This window comes from Thunnus albacares, chromosome 3 (assembly GCF_914725855.1).
Source record: "Thunnus albacares chromosome 3, fThuAlb1.1, whole genome shotgun sequence".
Lineage (NCBI taxonomy): Eukaryota > Metazoa > Chordata > Actinopteri > Scombriformes > Scombridae > Thunnus > Thunnus albacares.
This window is the reverse complement of record NC_058108.1, coordinates 10,009,601-10,033,686: the sequence shown is the minus strand read 5'-3', so window position 1 is coordinate 10,033,686 and position 24,086 is coordinate 10,009,601. Positions and strand designations below refer to the sequence as shown.

The 24,086-nt window shown below is 40.5% G+C and overlaps 2 protein-coding genes across 3 annotated transcripts; both read left to right on the top strand.

Moving 5' to 3' along the window:
- Window positions 1-1,979: 1,979 nt before the first annotated feature.
- On the top strand, window positions 1,980-8,426 carry LOC122977191 (serine protease HTRA3-like). 2 transcript variants are annotated; one of them, XM_044345518.1, is made up of 11 exons: window positions 1,980-2,867; window positions 3,645-4,046; window positions 4,763-4,868; window positions 5,289-5,511; window positions 6,030-6,224; window positions 6,375-6,407; window positions 6,934-7,078; window positions 7,171-7,221; window positions 7,316-7,373; window positions 7,634-7,729; window positions 7,998-8,426. In XM_044345518.1, exons 2-11 carry the CDS (start codon window positions 3,779-3,781, stop codon window positions 8,164-8,166), a joined length of 1,344 nt encoding a protein of 447 aa, XP_044201453.1. In that variant the 5' UTR covers window positions 1,980-2,867; window positions 3,645-3,778; the 3' UTR covers window positions 8,167-8,426. The 2 variants fall into 2 exon arrangements, with proteins under 2 accessions (XP_044201453.1, XP_044201452.1); XM_044345517.1 differs by lacking the exon at window positions 1,980-2,867 and having other exon boundaries at window positions 3,288-4,046.
- An 11,894-nt stretch (window positions 8,427-20,320) lies between these two features.
- Window positions 20,321-23,890, top strand: gpr78a (G protein-coupled receptor 78a). The gene is made up of 3 exons (XM_044345600.1): window positions 20,321-21,158; window positions 21,400-21,513; window positions 22,524-23,890. Exons 1-3 carry the CDS (start codon window positions 20,485-20,487, stop codon window positions 22,765-22,767), a joined length of 1,032 nt encoding a protein of 343 aa, XP_044201535.1. The 5' UTR covers window positions 20,321-20,484; the 3' UTR covers window positions 22,768-23,890.
- The last annotated feature ends 196 nt before the right edge of the window (window positions 23,891-24,086 follow it).

Here is a 24,086-nt window from a genome sequence, read left to right as displayed (position 1 = left end):
CAGGGTCTTTAAACTTAGAGTCCAAATGGTTACCTGATTTCAGGAACACTATAATCCCTCAAACCAAAGTCAGCTATTAATAACTGTTGAATGAATGAATGAATGAGCTTCGCGTGTTGTGGGGAAAAGACTATTTGCATTATGTACTGATATAATTTGTATGGAATTTGAATGTTTCTATACATAACATCTGAAAAATAAGAGACCTTCACATTATAATAATGAAATAAGAACATAATGAGAAAACAACAAAGTGCCAAAACAGCAAAATATGAACTGGAGCTTTGCAGTCCTGTTAAAATGGATCCTGATAACTCAACTATACAACTTGATCATACTTGGTAAAGACAGGCAACACAACTGTGTTTCTGCAGTGCATTATGGGTTTTCTCTGATCTATTTTAGGAAAGATTGTTGTACCCTGGGGTTTTGCCATTTTCTGCTTGACTTACTATACAAACAAATTCAGCAATTTGGAGGATATGCCTACCTAGTCATCATGGTTGATCATAAACTGTTGTCATGGTGATATCAATGAAACACCCTGATAGACCTTAAATTGTCTGTCACACTGTTCCTGACTGAGGGTAGTTCGGCCAAGAATGAACTGAAAAAAGACTTTTTAAACAACTTAGAGCTAAAACAAACAAAGAAAAACAATCTCTTAAAGGACAGCAAGCTGAGACAGTATCCACTGCATTTATTGTTCTCTAAAAATGTGACCTGCTCTAACCAGCAGTGTGCTCAGCACCAACACAGAATGACTCCTTTGGTATTTGGCTTCTCCCACTCGATCATACCAAGAAACTTACCAAAACAACTAAAATATGACAACTGCGGTCAAGAACTCATAATGAAAATACATAAAAAATATTAAACACATTTAACCTCTACATTGTATTTAATAAAAATACCACAGACATTTGACATAGCTTAATTAGGCTGGAAGACAGGTCAAGTTGCCCACACCGCACTCAGACACAAATATAGACAGCCTTTACCTATACAGGTCCTTTATTACTGCTACAGGGGAAGAACAAACCAGACTGCAATATATTGCAGTAAAGTTAAACTACAGAAAATAATGAGTAACTACAGTACTGTGCAAAAGTTTTAGGCACTAAAAGTAAAGCAGGGACGCTTTCAAAAAGCCATGAGTAGTTTGTATTTATCAATTAACTTCATATAGTGTTCAGTAAACAGAAGAAACCTACATGAAATACTGATATACGTATTCTCAGTACACCTGCACACAGTTTTTCAGGTATTTGGCAGGTCAGTTGTTCTTGCATCTCGGAGAAGTTGCCATAGTTCCTCTGTGGATTTAGACATCTCAGCTGCTTCTGTCTCTTCATGTAACCCCTGACTGACTCCATGATGTTGAGATCAGGGCTCTGTGGGGGTCATACCATCTGTTGCAGGACTCCTTGTTCTTTTTGCTGATGAAGATAGTTGTTCATGACTCAGGCTGTATGTTTGGGGTCATTGTCATGCTGCAGAATAAATGTGGGACCAAAAGACACCTCCCTGATGGTGTTGCATTATGGATAAAAATCTAAACATCTAAAATAACTAAAACTTTTACACACTAATGTAAATCTAAACCTTTAATGTTTGTTACTCTTATTTGGTGGTAGGAAACAAAAAATAATACAGCTCAGCAAATTACTTGGTGTTAAAAGTTAGACAAGTCAAGCACTAGACTAACTTAACACTACTGCCTACTCTTGGAGTCACACAGACATCATTGTTGTCTATTTGAATAGCAAAGGAAAGATCAATATCCTGCCAGTTTATAATGGTGGTTAGACTCACATTGTTTTTAATGAAAGCATTGATGAGCAGAGGTTGTCATGTGCACGCAAACACGTGCATAATTCACTGTTGCCCTCATTAAAGCATCTCTACATGCATCTGCAAATGAAACACGTGCACAAAACACACCCACGTACTTCCTCTACAGTGTGTTCCTCCCTAGCCATGAGACAAGCAGTGGCAAAGTGTCATCACACATACGCACATAGACACACACTGACAAAGGCTGTGCCTACACACACACACGCACTCACTGACTGCGTGGGGTACAGAGCACATCTGGAGAGGATATAGAATATGATAACAGACGGTGCAGTGTCATCAGTATAAGGTGTCAGCAGTAGCGTTGCCTTACACTGCCCCCATGTGGAAAACTGGCCTCATGCTGCTCATGGGCCAAACTTAAATACACTATCTGTAAATACAGGAAACTGATGCTGTGCACTGCTTCTTTACATCAGTAAAACTAGAGTAAAACAGACCTGTATTTTGAATTGTGTCTGGTTTAGAAACACAGAAACTGTTCAATTATCAATGTGAATTTTTCTGAAAGGTAAAACAGGTTTCACAGGTTTGCAGTCCCATCATTACCTCACCATCATTCATTTTACATTTGGTGCTTTACAGTCACAAACAGAATTTAGGTGTAAACACAATGATATTACATTCTTATCTTCTTTTTTAGGCTAGCAGGTGATACAAGGACAACATATGAAATAAAAAAACAAAACAAAAAACAACCCAAAATACACACAAAAACACTGGTTATTAAAAATGCAGCTACAACACTTACTGCCTGCAGGCAGCCTATTAAAATTGAAAAAATAAAGCTTTTTTGCCTGTAGGTGGCAACATCAATATATTAGTCTGTCAATGGTCCACATCTGCAAGTCAACTGCTGGAACCTTCTTATTTAGATGGTGCATGTTGCCAGGATTAGAATATGTCCGAACAGCTTCTCTTGTGGGGAACCTGCAAACTGCAAGATGTGAATGAGTGAGTTTTTGAGCTCATATGTGTGAGAGGATCCATAAGAAGTCCACATTAAAAAGGTAAAAAAAAAAAAAAAAACACCTTTTACAAATGATGATTATTTTTGTATTAATGTTCATTTCGTGTGAACTCCTGCTGCAAACTCATTATCTCCACTGAGCCTCTGATGAGGAAAAACAGACTCATTAAATTCATACCTGTTTTCTAAGAGCTGAAAGGCTACAAAATACTGACAATGGTTGAAACCCGAAGTTCTTATGACCTTATTATATGTCCATGTTGCAATATGACACTCGCCAATTCAACGCAATATAATTTAGCCATAATTGCTTAATATGCCTTTAAATGACAGTCCTGTACAATGGGACTGGACGGTTTCGGTAACTTCATGTCATGAATAAACGCAGACCTCAGTCCTCACTATATTAGTATGGTTGTGTGTGTGTGTTTGTCCCCACTAGATGGTGCACATTATCACAGCAGCTGGAGTCGCCTCGCAGTGCGCTTCAGGCTCTTGGGTCAGTCACAAGGCTGTCAAAGTCTGCAGGCACTGATGACTCTGATGATGACTCTTATTTCCACACAGAGTTTAGAAAGCTAGTTTCATGTCTGGGTCTGATCCCGTTTCATCCAGCAGCAGATCAGTGGAGTAAAGCAGCGCAGTGGAGAGTGTATTCATTTCAGTTTATTTAAGGTCTTAACACAAAGAAAAAGCCTGGCTGTTTGGATGTTTGGAGAGAAAACATTTAATATGGCGATATAAGGAGTAAATCACATTCATCCGAGCTTTCTGGTACTGTCAATATTTATGACAATGCAGTTACTTTTACTTGCAGCGGCGTTTCTCTTTGCGCACGACTTCACCGGAGCCGTGCGCTCTGACAGGTGCGCCTCCCGCTGCGACGTGAGCTTGTGTCCGAGCCCCAGCTGTTCCGGCGGGTACGTCCCGGACCTGTGTAACTGCTGCCTGATGTGTTCACCGGGCGATGGAGACCCCTGCGGCCGCACAAACGACCTGCCCTGCGGGGATGGCTTGGAGTGCAAGCTGCTCACTGCGGGGAGGCGGCGAGGCTCCGAGGGGGTCTGCCGGTGCAAGATGGAGTATGAAGTGTGTGGAAGCGACGGGAAAACGTATGATAATGTATGTAAGATGAGAGCAGCCAACCGTAAAGCTCTGCAGAAGGGGAGACCCGCAGTTAGCCAAGCGCACAGAGGACCCTGCTCACCTTCAGACACAGGTAGGGCTGACTGGGTGGTCAGAGGACCACAGCCTGGAGACAGAAATGTGTTTTTACTCAATGTTAGCTTTTAGGCTCCCAAGTTGTCTGTTGTTAAAGGATTATGTTTGGGTAAAATTTATGACCATATAAATCCCCCAAATATCTCTAAATGCACTCAAAGTGTGTCTTTGGTGCCAGAAAAACACTGTCACAGCTGATGGTCCTTGCTTGACTTATTGTTTTGAGATTTGTGCAATATGCATGTGGAATTAAAATCAATTTAAATTAAAGGGTTGACAATTAAGAGTGGAAAGTGAGAAGAAACACTTTACGCTCTTAAGAAGATTGTAAAAATCTTATTGTAATGTTGTTTCTCCGCCTCATACAAGAAGATGGGTGCTCAGAACAATATCTGGAATTGTTATATTAACATATTTGCAGCTGAATTAATTCAGAATTTTGCAGTAGGCCTGCTTTACTAAAAAATAGAACAAACAGCCAAATCTAACAGTTAGAGGATCATCTTGAATATGAGATTCTCTTGATCCCAGTTCTAAAATATTATGTATTGATGAAGTTCAAGGATGTAAAGAATAGTCATCAGATGATATTAAGGATTTGAGGATGCAGTACAAAAAAAGAAGAGTTTATTGTATGTTTGTTGTATTGTGTGTGTATGTGTGTGTGTGTTTGCATGATTATGTTAATGCAGTTGCCTCTTCATGTCTGTACAGGTCATGCCCTGGTCCATCCCAACAGCCCTCGCTACAAGTTCAACTTCATCGCTGATGCAGTGGAGAAAATAGCCCCTGCTGTTGTCCACATTGAGCTGTTCGTAAGGTGTGGTGTGTGTGTATGTACAGTATGTATGAGACAAATTCCAGTGTGAGAGATACTTATTTAAAAGACAAATTAGTCTTTGCAGAATAGATTAAAGAGTACATCAGAGAAGTTTGTCTCTTCTCCCTTTAACTTGTAACTTCCCTGTAGATTTAAATGATTCTTTTGTTATTATTTGGGTAATTACATGTGGAAAATCTTCTCAGTGCGCATGAGATGATAAATGGGAACTTTAAACAACTTCAACTAATACAACCCCCACCTGCTGCCTCTCTTATCCTCAACTATTAGGAAGTTAGTATCCAAGTCAAAACTTGTGCTGTTAGGGTGTAAAATTGTTGAATGAAGCCTTAAAAGATACAATTTAAAATTTTTCTTCTTCATCAGCACTTATCTACTTCTCTCTCTCTCTCTCTCCAGACATCCTATGTTCAGTCGCAACGTGCGTCTCTCCAGCGGCTCTGGTTTTATTGTGACCCACTCAGGTATGATTGTGACCAACGCTCATGTGGTAACCACAGCTGCCACAGTCACAGGGAGGCCCCAGCTGCGTGTTCAGCTCCATGATGGTGATGCGTACGAAGCCGTGGTCAGAGAGGTAGACAGCAAGGCAGACATCGCCACAATCAAGGTCAATCCTCAGGTAAATACACACTCACACACTTCACACAAGTTCATTTACAAACTCCTGTCAAGATCATACAACTTTTTTTTTTCTTTTTTTTAACTCTTTTCTCTTTTTCCAGTTTGAATAACTTTGAAAAAATGTAATTTTCTGGACATTTTCTACTTCCTTTGCCCTTATGTACTCTCCCAAAGCACTATACTTCATTAGAGCCCACAACTTGAAACGTTTCTGTGCCAAGTTCTGACACAATTTTGCAAGACATTCAGAAAGCTAGCAGGAATAATTTCATAAACACCAGCTCTGTGACTCACAGACACAGCGCTGATGTGTGTATTCTCGCACCCATATCTCAAATACTTGGACAGTTTTGTAAGCTTTAAACTCTTCTTTCTTTTCTCTCTCCGTCTGCCTCTCTTCAAAAGTCCTTTTCTCATTCATCATTTGTATTTTTTTTCTCTGCATGTCCATGTTACCTCATGTTGTTGTGTTGTTGATAATTCAGACTGTATGTATGTGTGTCTATATGGGAGCAGAAGAACCTTCCTGTGCTGTCTCTGGGCTGCTCAGCTGATCTGAGGCCAGGGGAGTTTGTGGTGGCGATTGGCAGCCCCTTTGCTCTGCAGAACACTGTCACCACCGGCATCGTCAGCACCGCCCAGAGAGACGGCAAGGAGCTGGGCATCGTGGACTCAGACATGGACTACATCCAGACTGATGCTATCATTAATGTGAGCTCACACACACACACAGAGTCATATACATGCATATATATATAAACTAATCAATGCCTTATTATATCATTTGCAATGGATTTTGGTTGTTTGCATACGTGTCAAAACATTTGTTTCTCTCTTATATTTCACCTTATGTGTGAGAAGTACGGCAATTCTGGAGGACCTCTTGTTAACCTGGTGAGTATTGTGCTGTGATATCAAATATGACTGTTATTTAATGTATTGGAACCGAGGTGTCTAAAATAACATGTCACAAAATTCTATTTCAAACCTATATAATTAAACAGTTCGAATATACCAGTCTCTGCAAACCCTCCGTACGTGTGCAAATTTACACAAAAGTATGACTGTTGATGGCAAATGATGTCACACACAATTAAACATGGTAAATGTCAAATGTGAGCAAGAAAAAAATGTATCTGTCCCATACTGATCACTGCAGTTGTGTATACTGGTACAAGGAACAGAGTTACATTAGCATCATTTTACACAAGTGCCTATTTATATACCGATGTGCAATGTATTAAGCTATGCAAACATTTTGGTAATGTGACATTTTCTGAAATTTATGTACATCAACACACAGTTCTTGGTGGCCAGTATTTGAGACCTTTTCATCTGGACAGTTATTTTACTTTGTGCTCTGTGTGTGATGTAATGTGTAATGTGTAATGTGTAATGTGTGTGTGTGTGTTTCTTTTAGGATGGTGAAGTGATAGGCATCAACACCTTGAAAGTGACAGCAGGGATCGCTTTTGCTATACCGTCAGACAGAATCAGCCGCTTTCTCACAGAGTCTCAGACCAAACATAGCAGAGATCAGGGGTCAGAGCCCGAGGAAAACGAAGGTAAAAAAAAAAAAAGTAAATAAATCCTTATACCTGTGGGAATACTTTTTATAGAGTAATTATTTTTCACTAAGTCTCACTTGTTCTGACAGATAAGACCAAATTTCAAAGAGGATATACAGAGAACCCACAGTCTGATACAGGTGAGAGACACTGTGGTCATCATTCAATTTCCCAGTCTGGAGACTCCAAGACTTTCATTCTTGATGATTAAGTCAATACTGTTGTTGTTTTCAGAGGTATCAGGGGTGAAGAAACGCTTCTTAGGCATCCGAATGCTCACAATCACCAAAATGTGAGTTTTTAACACACACACACACACACACACATACACACAGACTAGATCATGAGCAATTTCAGCACAGACAGAATTTAGAATTTACTTAAATTATAATGATTGATAATGACATTTTTATTCCAATCATAATATTTTTTAACATTTGAAAAGAACTGAATGTTATTTGTATTGTCGTTTATGTTAGCATTAATATTAGTGTGAATATTAGCAATAATATTAGTATTAACATTAATATCATTGTGTTTTCTGTGTGTCAGTCTAGTAGCACAGCTGAAACATCAGAATCCAGACTTTCCTGACGTCAGCAGTGGAGTTTTGGTGCAACAGGTCATACCCAACACTCCGGCAGAAAAGTACGTTCACACACACGTGCAAAAATCCAAGCACACACACACACATACACGCGGCATGGAACAAACTTTGCTAGGAACGAAACCATGATTCATCAAAGTGGCACTCATCATCACTGTCTTTTTTTCCACATCAAGTAGTTCCATTTTAAGATCAAGGATTTCTTGTTACATGGTTGATTTTTAGTCATGTTTACATTACACCTTTGGCCACTTTATTGCACTCCTGGCACTTCCTGAATCAAATAAATTGTCTTCCTCTCTGTCTTAGTGGAGGTATTATGGACGGTGATGTTATTGTGAAGGTGAACGGTCGACCGGTCCAGACCACCGAGGACATCCACGAGGTGTTGCGAGGAGACCAGCCTCTCCTGCTTGAGATTTGCAGAGGAAATGATGACTTACTGTTCAACATTCAACCACATTTTACGGAGTATTGAAGAAAGGGATTATTCATTTGCAAACAACTGTTGGGCAGGACTCATTTCCTGTCATCTTTTTTTACCAGCCTGATGTATATTTTGTTTGGTACCTTTTGTTCTGAATGATCTGCAAAATTTGAAATGTGTTGTATCATATATATGGTAGTTTTTTGTTGTTTTTTTTTTTATAATACTTCAAATACTGCAGAGGAAAATACATTGCACTATATACTGTATGAGGCTCAGAGAGTTTCAGAATAAAAGCTTCCAAAGAAGTACATAGATTTGAATTTGTCTGCCCAGCCGTCCATCTGCCTGCCGCTCTGCCTGTGAGTCCAGCAGCTGTTGTCCATCTGCACAGACGGCAGGTTGGGCTTCTTTGTTTATGTCTTGTTATCCCACTTCCCTCCTCTCTGCCTTGGAAAGACATTCTCCTAATTTAAACAAACTAAGCTGACACCTTGACACACAGAGTACACACACACACACACACACACACACTGAGCCCTGTTACTGGAAAATACACTTTTATCCTCTCCTGTTTTGGTAATGGAAATCCTCATGCATGCACGTAACAGCTGAACCCTGAAGTTAAGGACCGTGGCTTCAAGACAGAAAGTCCATGTGGGAGTACTGTCTCCTGATTGGTTGTTGGTGTTTTAGATGAACCAAATGCAGCCAGCAACTGATGACAAAATTCATCCAAAATTCTTCTTCGTGGCTTGGCATGGCATTATTCCGGGACAGTGTTAGTCTTGGTTTGTCAGTAAAGATGTTAACATTACCTTAAGAGTGACCTTGTAACCCCACTTGAAAAGTATCTGTCTTTGCACAGCTCATAAACTGGAGCCAGACAGACAATCCTCTTTGCTTATTTGAATAGTTACTGTGCCATGTTACTATTGTCTGTGGCACAGTGTGGACGACAGAGACAAGGGGATAAAGAGAGGATAAATAAAATGGAAACAGAAGCTGATGACACTTAGATCAAGAGAAAAAGGGAAAACTGGGTGAATAAGTAACTCCCACAGTGGATAAAATTGCTACCATATCGCCCAGCAGGAGTTTTGTGGTTCTCTGAGCCTCAGCTGCAATTCGTGCAAGTGTGTCTCTGACCCAGTTGTTTGAGCATGTGCGTTGTGTTTTCTAGTCTTGCCAAGACACATTGTCATAGCAGAGCGCCAGGCTACTTCCCTGAAGCAGGCAGAGGACACAGCTGTTTGTTCTTACCGAAACAAATCTCCACACTGAAACCGTCCCTGAGCTCAGACTGAATCAAAGCATCTCTGTTAAATTAAACCACAAAGACCGCAGGTTTCTGTAACCAAACTAAATACATTGATCTGAAGTGCAACATATAAGCAACATTTTCCATAAGGCCAGCTTGCTTGCATTGTTGAAGAGTTCAGCTCCTGTTCAGTCCTTGGATCAATGAATGTATCACCATCTAGAGGCCGAATGGAGTCAAGTCTTTGCAATAAAGACTATTTATAATTCCCAAATAGGCCAGTAGATGGCGTGTTAGGTATAAAAAAGTTCCCCCTGACGTGGCAAACTGCTCAGATGCTCAGATTAAAGGACTATTGTATATGAGAAGTTATAGCTCCTGCAGCAGGCTATAGATAGCTCTGGTTTCTGATTGGATAATGTTCAAGCTTAAGTAGAGGGCACAGCTACATATTTATAAGGAGTGTCTCCACAAATCTTTACTGTTGCTGTCACATCTCTACAGAAAATCTTGTAGATAACCCTGTTCCTGGCACTATTAACAGACTGAACAGTTCATGAACTATAAGACTTCTTATGTGATCTACAAACATGAGTCTATGTAATACAAGGTTTTTTTTGTGTTGCATGGACCTACTGTATGTGTTGCTCACTGGATAGATGATCGTAATTATGCTGTTAGTGTTAGATGTGCTGATTATCCTGTGGAATAACAAACAATTTTAGGAATTCCATGAAATTACACATTCAATGCTGTAGTGACCAGTATTTACCTTATTCACCAAACTAAGAGCTTAAAAAACAAATTTCTAGATTAGAGGTAACTAATATCCAGACATTACTGGAGATTTAGGGTATGACTTTGTAGGCTTGGAGAGACTTGTCACTAGAATTACCTTGAATTATAAAACCATGCTGTATATTGGCTTGTTTTGGGATTGTATTTTCCCCCTGTAAGAAGTTTGCTCAGTTTTTTGACTAGGAAGAACATGTACACTCTGCTATGTGGTGTGTTAAAGACCCTAAAAGCTTATTTTCTAAATCAGCCTCTTACTGGAAGTGATGAAGTCCCACATGAAGACAAAATTTTCTGCAGTTCATAAGGGTCAGAACAGTTTTTGTCATTTTACATGAGAGATTTCTGTCTTTATGTTTTTTATCTGTGCTGTAGTTGAGAGGACCCCAGCTGGAAAAAGTTGATGACACGTGTTTCCATGTACCAATTAGGATTTAGCAATGTTTGTATCAAGATATGACGACAGCTGTGGGGTTGTTTGCTGATGTTGCCAGGCCACCGTCAGTCAAATCTGATCAAATCACACCCCCACAGTTCTTATAAAGCCGAATACATAATAAACAATAACTAAGGATGTTTTTTCCCCAGAACTTTAACTTTGATTGTTGCACATTTAGAAACAAATATTTAGTGATACAGAGAGGGTCTGTCTTCACTTCAAATCTATTTTTGTTTTCCATCTGGTTTTTATCCAACCTTATTTTTCATATCCACTTTTCATCTCCCCTCTTATGTCTTTTTCTCTCTTCTGAATGTTCCTGAACTAGAGTTTCATTCCTATTTTTCCTCCCTGTAATACTGTAAGAGCCTACCCACGCTTTTGACCCCTAGGAGGATCCAGCGACCTTCGACCTCCAGTAAAGGCAGCTATAGGGAATAATGGACAACCAGGTCAGTCATGTGTTCAAGGGAAATTAATGCTGTTGCTCGTGACGCTTTGTTAATTATTCATAGAGGGAGATAAAGACTAACAGACATTCATAGAGGGGTTCAATGATAATGCCATATAATCCCATATAATGTCAAACAGTGAGTCATCAGCGACCCCAGAGCCTGGTGACATTCTGACTGCCATCACAGCACTTAATGGATGCTAATCAACATCACCTCTTTGTTGCTTGCCAACAAACCCACATACACACACACACATGCATTTTTCATATGCAGCACTCAAATTAACCTGGGAGGGAAGCATGTGCCATTAGAGGACACTAAGCTGAGCACCACTGTTTCGGATGTGTGTGTGTACATTTGTGTTCTCATATGGAAAGGAGCTAAAGAGGATACGTTCACAGTAAAGTTGTGAGTTGGAGGAAGTTTGGAGGAACAGACTGCAGGCTCGGGCATCTGGCATGGCAGCAGAGCTATAGACAGATTGGACTCAATTAAAAAAAAAAGAAAAACCCTGTTAAACTGTGGCATTACAGTAGTACAAGCCCTAACTACTTCCATCTGTCTGGCATCTAACTCTTACTGTAGGCTATGAGTCACTGCCTCACTGACCAGAAGTACTGTTACTTAATGTGAGAAGAGGAGCGAAGAGAAGAGAAGAGAAGAGAAGAGAAGAGAAGAGAAGAGAAGAGAAGAGAAGAGAAGAGAAGAGAAGAGAAGAGAAGAGAAGAGAAGAGAAGAGAAGAGAAGAGAAGAGAAGAGAAGAGAAGAAAGTGAGAACAAGGAAAACCAGTCTTTTTACACACGCACCCAAACACACACACAACCATAGCATACAGTATAATGCAACCAAAGGCAACATCTCTCTAACAATGTGGCTCCACAACTGGACAATTAGCTAAAGCTAAGCAGATCCATATGTTGTTGTGTTAAGTACTCTGCCAGGAATCTATACTGTGCCCCCCTCCTGAAGTGTAATAAAATAATTTATGGCACATTCAAGTGCAAAGCTGTACTTGCAAAGGTAGCCCATGTATATGCATAGAATATAACTCTCAACGGTTTAGTACATTTTCACTTTCAAAATGACCACTCTCGAAAGGCCACATCATTTTCTGAAGGTTTTAATAAGGGCTGGAATTCCAGGCATTCCCGGGAAAGTACGATCTGTTTTTACTGATTTTTCCTCTGGAAAGTCTCCGCAGTCATTTCAAAGTTGTTTTGAACTTGAAGTGAGACAGTGGATGTCTTCTCTCTTGTTTTGCGTCTGTCTTGACTTTTGTCCTTTCAGTCCGTCCGCAGCAGGTTTCTGTCAAAAAAGAGAGGAAGGGCTGATTATAGTAAAAAAAGAGGGACAAAGTAGGAACATTAAAATTAAAAAAGTGTTTAACTTTTTCACTTTTTTCCCCTTCATGCATACACTACATGCGCCAACACAGGTGCTGAGAGTTCCTTTTCTCACCTTTTCAGCCCCTCTCCGTCTATCTCATCTTTCTCACCTTGTCCATTTTCTCGTTCACACCTGTCATTCTGTTTTGTTTTTTTTTTCCAGCGGAAGAATGAGTCTCCAGTGTGTCTCTTTGTGGTCCTCAGGCCCTAAAGCTGAAGCATAAAATCAGCACTAGTTGACTGTGTAGAGGACACTGTGCCCTTTTTCCACAAAGACTTCTCATTTAATATTTCTGGGTGTGAATATGGTTGACGTTAATTTCCCCAGTAAGAAAACTGTTATGTTATAACAGTTCAGTATCCCTAATTATTATCTGACAGTTACAAGAAAGGGCATTGTAACATTAGACATCTGAGCCACCAGGTAAACTTTGCAAATCTACTCTGATCTAATTTGTGACAGTTATTTTCCAATTAAATCCACACATAAAGACATTCAAGTCATGCAGTATTGTTTTTTACAAGACTAGCTAGACTACTGTTGGCTGATAGTCTTGTTTTATTTTAGCTATACTTTAAGCAGGTATAATTACTATATCAACAATGGATCCCATGACCTCATTTGCGTGTGAAAAGTATCGCTCTTAGTGACAAACCCACAGAGAATTATCAGCCAACTCTGCAGTTCCCTACAGCGCTACAGAGCTTTAGTGTTTTTCAGCTTATTGTTTTGGTTTTGCAACCCACAACTTTACTGTTTTGGCTCACTGTTTCAAGGTTGAGATTTTGGGAAATACGCTTTTATTTGCTTTGTTGCAGAGAGTTCAATGAGAATATCAGTATGACTCACATGTCTGTGTGTAAAGTATTTAGCTGGAGGAGGCGATTAGCTGAGCTTAGCATAAAGACTGGGAGCAAGGGGAAACAACTAGCCTGGTTATGTCCCATGTTAAAAAAGAATCTTCCTACAAACTGACTAATTAAACAATGTATCTTGTTAGATTAACGGGGAATTACTGGAACTAGCTGTCTCTTGTTAAGACCAGAACATTCCTGTGGCTGTCCGCCTCCTTCACAATCCAAACAACACTGCGGGCTGCTCAGCAGGTTCAAATAATTGTGCAATAGGGCAGATGTTTTTAATGCACTTGAAGCACTTATCTAGTAGGTTGTTTGATGTTGCTGCTAATTTCCCAACAGGTGCTAGTGTTTTATCATGTTCTTGTGTTGGATTTTATTTTACCAATTTGTTTTATGTTTTTATGATCATTTTATGGGGTGGATATTACCTGTTCTGTAGTTTGTTTAATGTATTATCTGCTTTATGAGTGAGTGGTTTTAATATTTTTGTCTTTTTCTGTTTTTGTTTATGTGAGCTCACTAAGACAAATTCCAATCAGTCATGTTGATATGGCAATAAAGTATTGAATTTTGAATCTTGACAACCAACAGCCGGAGTCGAGTAGCAGAAGACACCAGGAAGTCATCAAGAAATAGTTACAGCATGTAATTGCCCATAAAACCACGACTTGTCACATTTAGATGTGTTTGTGCTGTTGTTAGTAAGCAGATTTTTGCTTTTGTTTAGTGTTATAGAGAGTCAGTCTAGCTGTTCCCCTGCTTGCAGTCTTCATGCTATGCTAAGCTAAGCTAATCGCCTGCTGGCTCTAGCTCCATAGTCAGCACACAAGCACGAAAGTGTTATCAATCTTCACATACCTAATGGGGAGGAAATCAACTAAGCATATTTTCCCAAAAATGTTGAAACTATTCCTTTGAGATCAAAGTGTTTTTGTCATGCTCCAGGCAATACTGTTAAGCAAATCAGTTTCAAAACAGAGAGAGAGGCCAAAGCTTCACTGTGGTTTTACACAAATTCCTCAGGACCGGATGTCCTCATGTACCCCCTGCTGAGGAAATCACACACACACTTAGATACACACACACACACACACACACACACACACACACACACACACACACACAGTCACACAGTGAAGTGAGCCCAGAAATTCTTTTGTCAGGGCTCCAGTGATAGCTAAATCCTGTGAGTCCTTCCTCTGTCTCTCAACTCCCTCTTCCTAGCAGACTACTGACTCATGCTTTTTACCTCTCCCTCTCTCTCTTTCTCTCTTTCTCTGTGTCTATGTGTCTCTTTCTCTATAAATCCAGTCTGCAGCCTTCTCCTAAACTCCCCTTCTGTCTTACTCAGGCATTTCTCGGGATTTTGAATAATTCAGTAACATTTTCTCATCGTGTGACCTCTGCGTGGGTGTGTGCGCACACGCTCGCATAGGCAATATTGTTGCAAGTGCAGGCTGGTGTGTTCGATTGTATGTGTGTGTGGGGGTGTATTTATGTGTGTAACCAGTCTTAATCACCCCTCCTCCATGTGCAGTCTATTTAATGTTTGAAGAAACAGAGTAATTGCCTTGTACTGTAGCCGGCTAAGTCTCTTAATGAGAATAATGCATGCTGTGCCAAAGCTAGAGGCCCAGTATTCTGTGGGTAAAGTTGGCACACACATAGAAATCAGCATTTTACTGTAGTTGAAAAAGGTTCCTTAAGTCTTGAATATTTAGCTTTTGTTCTTTATATCTTACTGACAGACTAGGAATATTTGTTCAGCCTGACAGACTGTGCATTAGTTCCACCTCTGTCTTAAGAAGCATCACAGGTGTTGGTGACATGCGGTGCCAGGTGGTCATATACCTGGTATGCAGGAAGTAAGTCGCAAAACAATTTTGTTTCCCAGCAACTTTTTTAAGGATAGAGCATCCGAGAGTCTGCTTTTTTCATTTTAAAAGCAGAGGTGGAGACGTCTGAAATGCATATTTGTGAAAATAAACAACAAGCCAGCCAAGAAAAGCAGAAACTATAATCTTGTGTAACTGCAAAGGAGAGAACCACATGTCCTGTAATGGTCTGAGCTAGGGCAAGAATTGTTATATTTGAAAACAGTAAGCACATGCTGGATTACAAAGACAATAGGAATCCAGAAATGAGCCCAACAGACAGTTAGGGAAGTGGCCTATCAACTCAAAACACTGGTTGCAAAATGGGACTAAAGGTTTGGATTTTGCAGAAACAATAATAAAAACACTACTTTCAAAGTGATGGCAATTGGAAATGTTGACATGTTTTTTTTTTCCTGCAAATGGTGGGATCTAAGGATGATTTTGTTGGCTGTTGCATCAATCACTTTGTCTGTTTCCTATCAGGGGATTTCATGTAAAAAGTATGGTCCAGAGGAAAGTATATTTACAACTACAGGTCAGATTGCAGTGGTGGAGGGGTGACCAGGCTGAGAACAGTATTCACCTTTGGGTGGCTAAGTCAGTTTTTTTCTGCATGCCATGGCTCCAGATTTTAGGACAAAGAGACACTGTTTCAGGTCACCCTGCTTAATAAGCACCAAGCTTACAAGCATACCATTAAGAATCATATATGCACTTCTTGTTTTTGTGGTGGCCAAAGACGTAGGGCTTCAGGCACTGATCACATATTTGCTCTGCCATTGCTAGATCTCCATAAAATTAGGTATGAATATTGATGGTCTCAAGAACACGATTAATCATGACTATGCTGGTTCCAGATTTCCTACCTGTCAAAAAGTTCAAATGACAAAGATGAGAGTGATTTTATGTCAGAGGGAAATATTGTTCTGTTAATTCCTCTACATTTACTAGACAAACATAATTATTAGTTACTTTGCAGATGCAGATTTTACATACAAAATATATGATCAGCTTATAAAATATGACACATTATAATAGATTAAACTAATAGTATATACAGACGTGGCTGAAAATACTGGTACCCTTCCACCTTTTTCTAAAAAACAAAATTTTCTCTGTATTAAGTTGAAACTGACAGAAGTATATGGTATCCATCATTCTTTATTTCACATGAAATATGACTGAAACGATTTACATCTTAACATATTATTTAATACAATAAAACAAATTAAAATGACATGGCCAAAAATATTGGTACCCTTAATGTAATATTTTGTAGCACAGCCATTGGAGGCAATAACTGCAGTCAAGCGCTTTCTGTAACTCTGAATAAGGTTTCTCCACTTCTCCACTGGTAGCCCTGCCCACTCTTCTTGAGCAAACTGCTCCAGTTCTCTCGGGTTTGATGGGTGTTGTCTCTCAACTGCAAGTTTCTTTCCACAGATGTTCAATGGCATTCAGATCAGGACTCATAGCAGGCCCCTTCAGAACGGTCCAACATTTTCTTCTCATCCACTCTTTGAGGTCATTATCCTGCTGGAAGACCCATGACCTGCGACTAAGACACAGCTTTCTGACACTGGGCAGTATGTTTCGCTCCAAAATGCCTGATAGTCTTCTGATATAATTGTGACCTGCACAGATTCAAGGCACCCAGGACCTGAGGCAGCAAAGCAACCACAAAACAATACTGAGCCTCCTCCATGTCTCACAGTCGGCATGGTGTTCTTCTCTTTGAAGGCTTCATTTTTTTTCTCCTGTAAACATAGGGTTGGTATGATTTACAAAAAAGCTCTAATTTTGTTTCATTTTGTTTCCGTCTGAAAGAATGTCCAAACCACTTTCTCCCAGAGGGACTGTGGCTTGTCAACATGTATTTTGGCAAAGTCCAGACTGGCTTTTTTGTGTCTCCATCTTAGAGGTGGGGTCTTCCTGGGTCTTCTACCATGGAGCCCATTTTCATTCTGACAGTGACGGATGGTGCGACTTCAAACTATTGTACCTTGAACTTGAAGATCAGCTTGGATCTGTATTGAAGATTTCCTTGGTTCTCTCTCGACCATTCAACCAGTCCTTCTGTTCAATCTCAGGCCAATTTTCCTCTTCATTGAACAACTACAACAACTAAAGTGTTGCTTACTGCATCAGTAATGATAATCCAATAATATCACATGTAATAAGTAATACATGTATAATACTGTCAGGGGCCATTCTGCTGCCAAATGACTACTTTTACTTTTGATACTTTAAGTCCATTTAGCTGATGAATACTTTATTACTTGTACTAAAGTAAGCTTTTGAATGCAGGACTATTTTTATATTGTAGTTATTGCTACTTTTATGTCATGGATCTGAATATTTCTCAAAATGTTTTCCACCACTGGACAGCAGCATGCATAGATATCAATATTTTCGCATGATTAGTGATTTGTGGTATTTATATCCTCATCATATTGAGATGTGCAGGCTAAAACTGATCACATATTTGACCTAACCCGTGTGTCCATCATCACCCATGTTTCCTTTAATGCTCCTAAAAGTGGTTACACTCCAGTATTATTCATATTATCATCAAAAGGTGTCTCTCACCATCACATGCTCATTCCCCAGTCGGGCCCCCATACTGTTTGCACGTGACTGAGAGTGAGATAAAGAGGCAGAGCGAGGCGGGGAGGGAAAGAGAGTGTGACAGACAGCATGGATGAAAGTGAGTATATATGTGTGTGTGTCTGGACATGTGAGTGTCTGTGTGAGTTAGCGTTTCTGTGCAGAGCGTTTGCTTTGTAGCTCACAGGGCTAGGACCTATTTATACACCCAGACTCCCACGCTCTAGAAACACTCACCCATGACATTTGTTTCCATTCTTTCTCTCTCTCTCTCTCCCTCATATCATCTTCTCATCCCCATCTTTTATCACATCTTATTCTTCTCTCATCACCATCACCGTCATCACTGGACAGACTACCGTCACCTCCACAAAATGCCTTGCTCTTGTCTTCCGAGTGTAGAATTTAATTGAACAAAGCAGGCAGATTAAGGTCACTGCTTCCAAATAGGTGTGATTCTCTTCAATCAGTCACTAAGTGTCTTTCTAAAGAGCATGCACCCAGAGGGGTATACTGTGTTGTCAAACAAAGCTCAGAATGAGGATTTATTCAAATGTGAATTTCTGGTTAAACTCTTTACTAAAATACAGGCGACCAAGCCTCAGGAGGGCTTGCGTGCAGCAGTGAGGATGGAGGGATGGAAGGACAAATGGATGCATGGATTGGTGGACAGAGAGTAAAATCATTTTCGTGCTTAACTGCGAAGTTAAGGTGATGAGAGAGCTCCATACTGTGTTGCAGACCGTGGGAATTGTGATGTTATGTAACGGTGCACACACTCAGCATATACATAGAGTCATACAGCCAGGGGCAGTGGCTTAGGGGAAGTCGGATGGACCCTGCCTGCTCTAACAGGACTTCTTAAGTGCTTCTGCCATCAGCATTCTGTTGCTTGCATAACAGCCTCTCCAGCCCTGGGAACCCAGAGGAAACATGTGACCACTAAAAGGGTTCCTTCTGGCTGAGGGGTGATTTCTCATTCCCTCTCTTCCTTGTTTTTTTTTCTCTCTTTCTTTCTCTTTCTTAGCAACAAAGGGGTTTTTCCTTCACAGCAAGAGAATCATTAAGTTAACAGCAGTTGGGGGACAGCAGTTCCACTGAGGATAGTGCATGAAAAAGAATAGTAGGGCAGTACATCGGGTGTCTTACTGTAAATGTGATCTTCTAGGAACCTGTTAATGATTGAATGTAAATGGAGCCTATGAGGACAGCAGGGATAAACAACATGTTGGGAGCTGCTGGGAAGAAAGGCGACACAGCCAACGTTCATGCCTCATAGACAAACATATATGATGTGTAAATAGTGAGGAAAAAAGCTGCCCACACATTCGCACACACTAGCACACTCATGCTTGCATGCTTGCAGAGGTGAAAACACACACACACACACACACACACACACACAAATTACTTCAAGCTCATTTTAACCACCGCGTTTAGAAAAGGTGGTAAAGATAGATATCTTAAGAGATTAATACCATCATCCTGCACATGTCCTTCCTTCCCCTTAACCCATTTTTCTTTCTGCTCCCTCCACTCTTTGTCACATTTTCAGCCTCAGGTTCCATCCTTCCCTCCCTCTTTCCCTTCTCTTCCCCCTGGCCACCCCAGCTCTAACAACCCTCATTTGTAATGTAGATTACATCTAACACTGATATATATATATTTATATTCTAACTGTCTGATATTTTGAAGAATTGTATATGTGGCAAATTGGTTTCCTACAGGCATTTGAGGGAGATCAACACAAATCAGTGCAAAAGAAGATGAAGTTCAAAGAGTGATGAAGCCACCAGAGATTTAGTGTTGCTATGGAGATGGAGTGATTCTCCCTCTCTGTGCTTCACCTGATGTTTTGTTTATTTTTTTTTATTTTTTATTTTTTGGAGGGGGGACTAAATCTGTCCCTGTGATCACAGCTTAACTGTGGCTATGTGCTCATGTTGAACCAATGGAAGGTTTTTAAAGGCAATATAAATTGTATGTCAAAGAAAGGATACAAAAAGTCACTCTTTAAACACGCACATGCACACAGACACATGACAAAAACATTTTTATCAAATCTTAAGCAATGTCATATTTTCACAGCCATCACTCAGGAGTTTTATGCAAAAACAAAGTGTCATTTTTAGTTTAAAAAAACCCTGAAATTTCTGTGCAAACACCATCACATCCCCATCTTTGATATCAACTCCTGCTTGCATGAATATTGTTAAAGCGTCACATGAGCCAGCTAACCACTGCACGTGCGGGGCGCACGGCATTGCCAGCGAGAAGGGAGGCGCTGGATAGTGCGCATGATCGAGAGTAAACATAGAGAGAGCAGTTGATAACCTGAAGTCACCATTTCCACAGCTTTTCACTTTGGACTAAACAACTGTGATTATACACTGGAGGCGGTGGGGGGATCAACACTAATTTAATAGCTGGGAAGTTTAAGTGACATATAATGGGGTTCAAACGCTGCTCATGCCACTGACAGGCATTGACAGTTTCAGGAAGACTTGTTGAGGCATTTCAGCACACTGGACAGCTCTCTCCGCGTGTCTCGTGCTCACCAGAGCGCTTCTGGCATGTGCGCTGGGAATACGACCATCAGTCACAGCTGGTGGAAGGCACGACCAGAGACCATGGCGGACTCGCCACAGCATCCTTCCTACAGCTGCTGATAAAGCCGAGCCTCAAGAGATGAGCATCCCGGAGTTCCTACTGGAAGTGTCCATCGTGGTGATAGCTGTTGTCTCGTTGTTGACAAACTTGTCAGTGCTGTTATGTTTCACCCAGAGCGCCGACTTAAGGTCCCATGTGCCCGGAATCTTCGTCCTAAACCTCTCCTTCTCCAACATCCTCCTCTCTCTCATCAACATGCCCGCCACTTTTCTCGGGGTAACCAAACGCACAAAGCCCTTCGGGGACTTGTTCTGTCAAGCCGTCAGTTTTGCCGAGACTTTCCTCACTATTAACACCATGCTGAGCATGGCCGCGCTGAGCATGGACAGGTGGATAGCGGTGGTGTTTCCCCTCAACTACTCCAGCAAGATGCGCTACAGGGATGCTTTTCTGATCGTGGGGTACTCCTGGCTGCAGTCTCTCACCTTCTCTCTGACTCAGCTGCTGATGGACTGGGGAGGTTACAGTCACACCTATGCCACATGTACGGTGCACCTGGCCGGGGAGGAGAGGACGCAGCTGGCCGCCTATGCGACCTTCACTGCGCTGTTCCACTGCAGCAGCTTTGCGCTCTGCCTCCTCGTCCTGTGCTTCGCGTACCTCAAAGTTTTGAGGGTGGCGAAGTCCCACTGCAAGAGGATAGATGTCATCACAGTGCAGACTCTGCTTCTGCTGGTTGATATTCACCCCAGGTAGAGTATACTGCACATAAAACTTGGAACCTTTGAGCTATTTAAGTATCAAAAGTCTGAGATGTTTCGGTTGCAGTTTGACCTGTTTTTCAAGCTAAATGAAATTCTTGACTTATTGAGATTCTGTTCAAAATGAATTTTATAACACTGATTATTTAAATGATTCATATATTAGTTGTCATGTTTATTTATCATGTCAGATATGAATTAGTCACTCTGTCTCTGTGTGTCTGTCTGTCAGTGTGAAGGAGAGGTGTCTATCGGAACAGAAGAAGAGGAGGCAGCGAGCCACTAAAAAGATTTGCATCTTCATCGGCTCCTTCCTCCTCTGCTTTTCACCCTATGTTATAACAAGGTACGAGCCTGATCTAATAGCTGTAGTTATCTTTCTTTTTAATGAAAGGCATTGTGCAAACTGGTGTGACTTGTCTGTCTCATGATGCTTTTACAATAATGGCCCTGGAGAAAATCAAACTATATAACAGTTCCTGTTGATATATGATAAATGAGTCTATGATACAATAATAGATTTATATTGACCTAATCCCTTTTACACATCGAGGAATATTAACATCTTATATACAGGGACTAGACTCAATACCATGCACTATATTCAAATACAACAGACGTGAAACACTACCAGACGTTTCTAGTTATAATAACTAATAACAATAATAACTTTATTTGTATAGCACTTTTCAAAACAATAGTTACAAAGTGCTTCACAAAGTAATCAAACACAAAAAGCTTACATAAAATGTAGGATAAAATAAAAACAAAGCAAAACAAACAAACAAAGCCATTCAAAACCCATGCACAATAAATATAAAGTAAGCTCAACACAATAAAATAATAAAAGTAAAACGTAATAAAAAAAAAAAGTTTTAGTTCTGTCTTATTTATCTGTGTCTCAAATAAAGAGCATCGAGAGGTTTTAGATCAAGTTGAGGTGGTTCAGGCCATGTTTTTAGTTACTGCACTGTCATAATGTTTTGGGTTTTTTTTTTTACAATAAAACAACACAGCCTCAAAACCTCTGTAACAACATTATAATGTGAACCTGGGCAACATTTGTGCAGGGATTTTGCAACAGTTTGCATACAAGTGTATTATTGTGTCCACCAGGCGCTAACACATGAATGAAACTTGACACATTTGCATTTAAAGTAACATGCTAAAACGTATATAGGATTGGTTTAAAATATTTTACTGCTAGTAAAAATTGCAACACACAAACATAATGGCTAAGCCAATGTGTGCTGTTTGAAAGAAAAAAAATTATGAGTTTCTCATAATTACAAGCTGGTGACAGAAATAGGCTTCCGTAAGAATGGAAATTAACTTCTTTTGCTGTTCCTCCTGCAGGTTGGTGGAGTTGTTGCCCTCCGTGCACATCCCCCGGTACTGGGGCATTGCCACCAAATGTCTGTGCTATGCCAAGGCTTCCAGTGACCCGTTTGTCTACTGTCTGCTGCGGCAGCAGTACAGGAAGGTCCTGGTTAGTGTCATCAGTCGGGTTATGAAACAGAATCAGTACTCACTGTCTGTCCACAGCACAAGCAGCACATTGGACACCACAGAGGACCACTGTGTTGCCAGAATAGCCTGAGCTCAATGCACAACTATTTTAAATTACGCAACACCTGCATCCCTTCTGCAGAAAGGTCAGAGGTCAGAAGCAGCCCTGTAGATGGAAGGGAGTCAGTGCCTTGCTCAAGGACACTTTAATAGAGGGCTGGACCACATGACTCTTTCAGCCACAGTGCTGTCCACTGGGAGGACTGCGAAGGACACATAACAATAAATCTGAACACACTGGCCTCTGATGAGTGCTAAAGGCCTTTTCAGACTCTGTTGTTTCCAGAGGGCTCGTCAGTTTGTCTGCTGAGGCATTGCCAAGGATAACTCCACATGAAATCCACCACACAATATTTATTACTATCATCACTGTAGATGTATATTTGAAGTAACATTGACTTTGTGAGGAGGTGTTCTTCATGTCTGTAATGTAAGTCTGATGACATATTTTGAAGCTAATATTAAAGTTTGTGTTAATGACTTTTTTAACACATAGAGTGTAAAAAGTGAATTGTCAGGATGTGTGAAGATATTATACCACAGCAAAAACACAGATTAAAGAATAAACTCCACTGCCACAGACACAATATGACTCCACTAAATAAGTACAAACAGCAAGTCATTATTAGATTGTGGGAATATTGTGTTACTGTTAGGTAATTTACCTAGCAGTTAAAGACCTGTGGTTCCCAACCTTTTTGTCTTGGATCCCTGATTACACATTATGACCTTAATGTGAACATGAGGTATGTGCATTTCAAATATTTTTTCTCAGATTTGTCTCAATTGAAGGATGCCTGAGGAGATGAATGTATGCAGGATTTCACAAAAAATATAACAAAAATCAGAATAAAACCATTTTCTGCATAAGATTCTTTTCTTCCTTATTGCTTTAATCATCTTATGACCCTTTAGACTTTTGGAGGGTCGTGACCCCAGGCTGGGAACCACAGCTAAGGACACATTATAAATCTTCGCAACAGCCTAATGATATATATATATATGAGTATTATAACAATGCAGCAACGAGGACATGAATTTTGATGATTTTTCACAGACGGAGGGTGCAGAGATCTACCGTATTTTTGCATTTATTGGCGAACAGGCTCAGAAGCCCTATTATGTCAAACAATACAGACATGAAATTCTCTCAGTCCCACCCCCACAATCCACGTTTCTTCCTCGTGTCCCCCACCCTCCCCCCCAACACACACACACACACACACACACACACAGACACACATCTCTGTGCAGTGAAATATGATCGGTGCTCGCCCTTTGCGCACGGCAGTTAGCCATAATCCCGGCGCGCCGCAGTGTTTTTCAGGTCAGGGATGCTCGGCGCAGACA

What these genes read in the sequence shown, in the direction of transcription:
- LOC122977191 (XM_044345517.1), top strand. Translation starts at nt 3,617, where the DNA reads ATGACAATGCAGTTACTTTTACTTGCAGCGGCGTTTCTCTTTGCGCAC. An exon ending in GAACCCACAGTCTGATACAG is followed by an intron (nt 7,222 to 7,315) that starts GTGAGAGACACT and finishes TGTTGTTTTCAG; the next exon opens with AGGTATCAGGGGTGAAGAAA. An exon ending in CCCAACACTCCGGCAGAAAA is followed by an intron (nt 7,730 to 7,997) that starts GTACGTTCACAC and finishes TCTCTGTCTTAG; the next exon opens with TGGAGGTATTATGGACGGTG.
- gpr78a (XM_044345600.1), top strand. Translation starts at nt 20,485, where the DNA reads ATGAGCATCCCGGAGTTCCTACTGGAAGTGTCCATCGTGGTGATAGCT. An exon ending in CTGGTTGATATTCACCCCAG is followed by an intron (nt 21,159 to 21,399) that starts GTAGAGTATACT and finishes TCTGTCTGTCAG; the next exon opens with TGTGAAGGAGAGGTGTCTAT. An exon ending in TCACCCTATGTTATAACAAG is followed by an intron (nt 21,514 to 22,523) that starts GTACGAGCCTGA and finishes TTCCTCCTGCAG; the next exon opens with GTTGGTGGAGTTGTTGCCCT.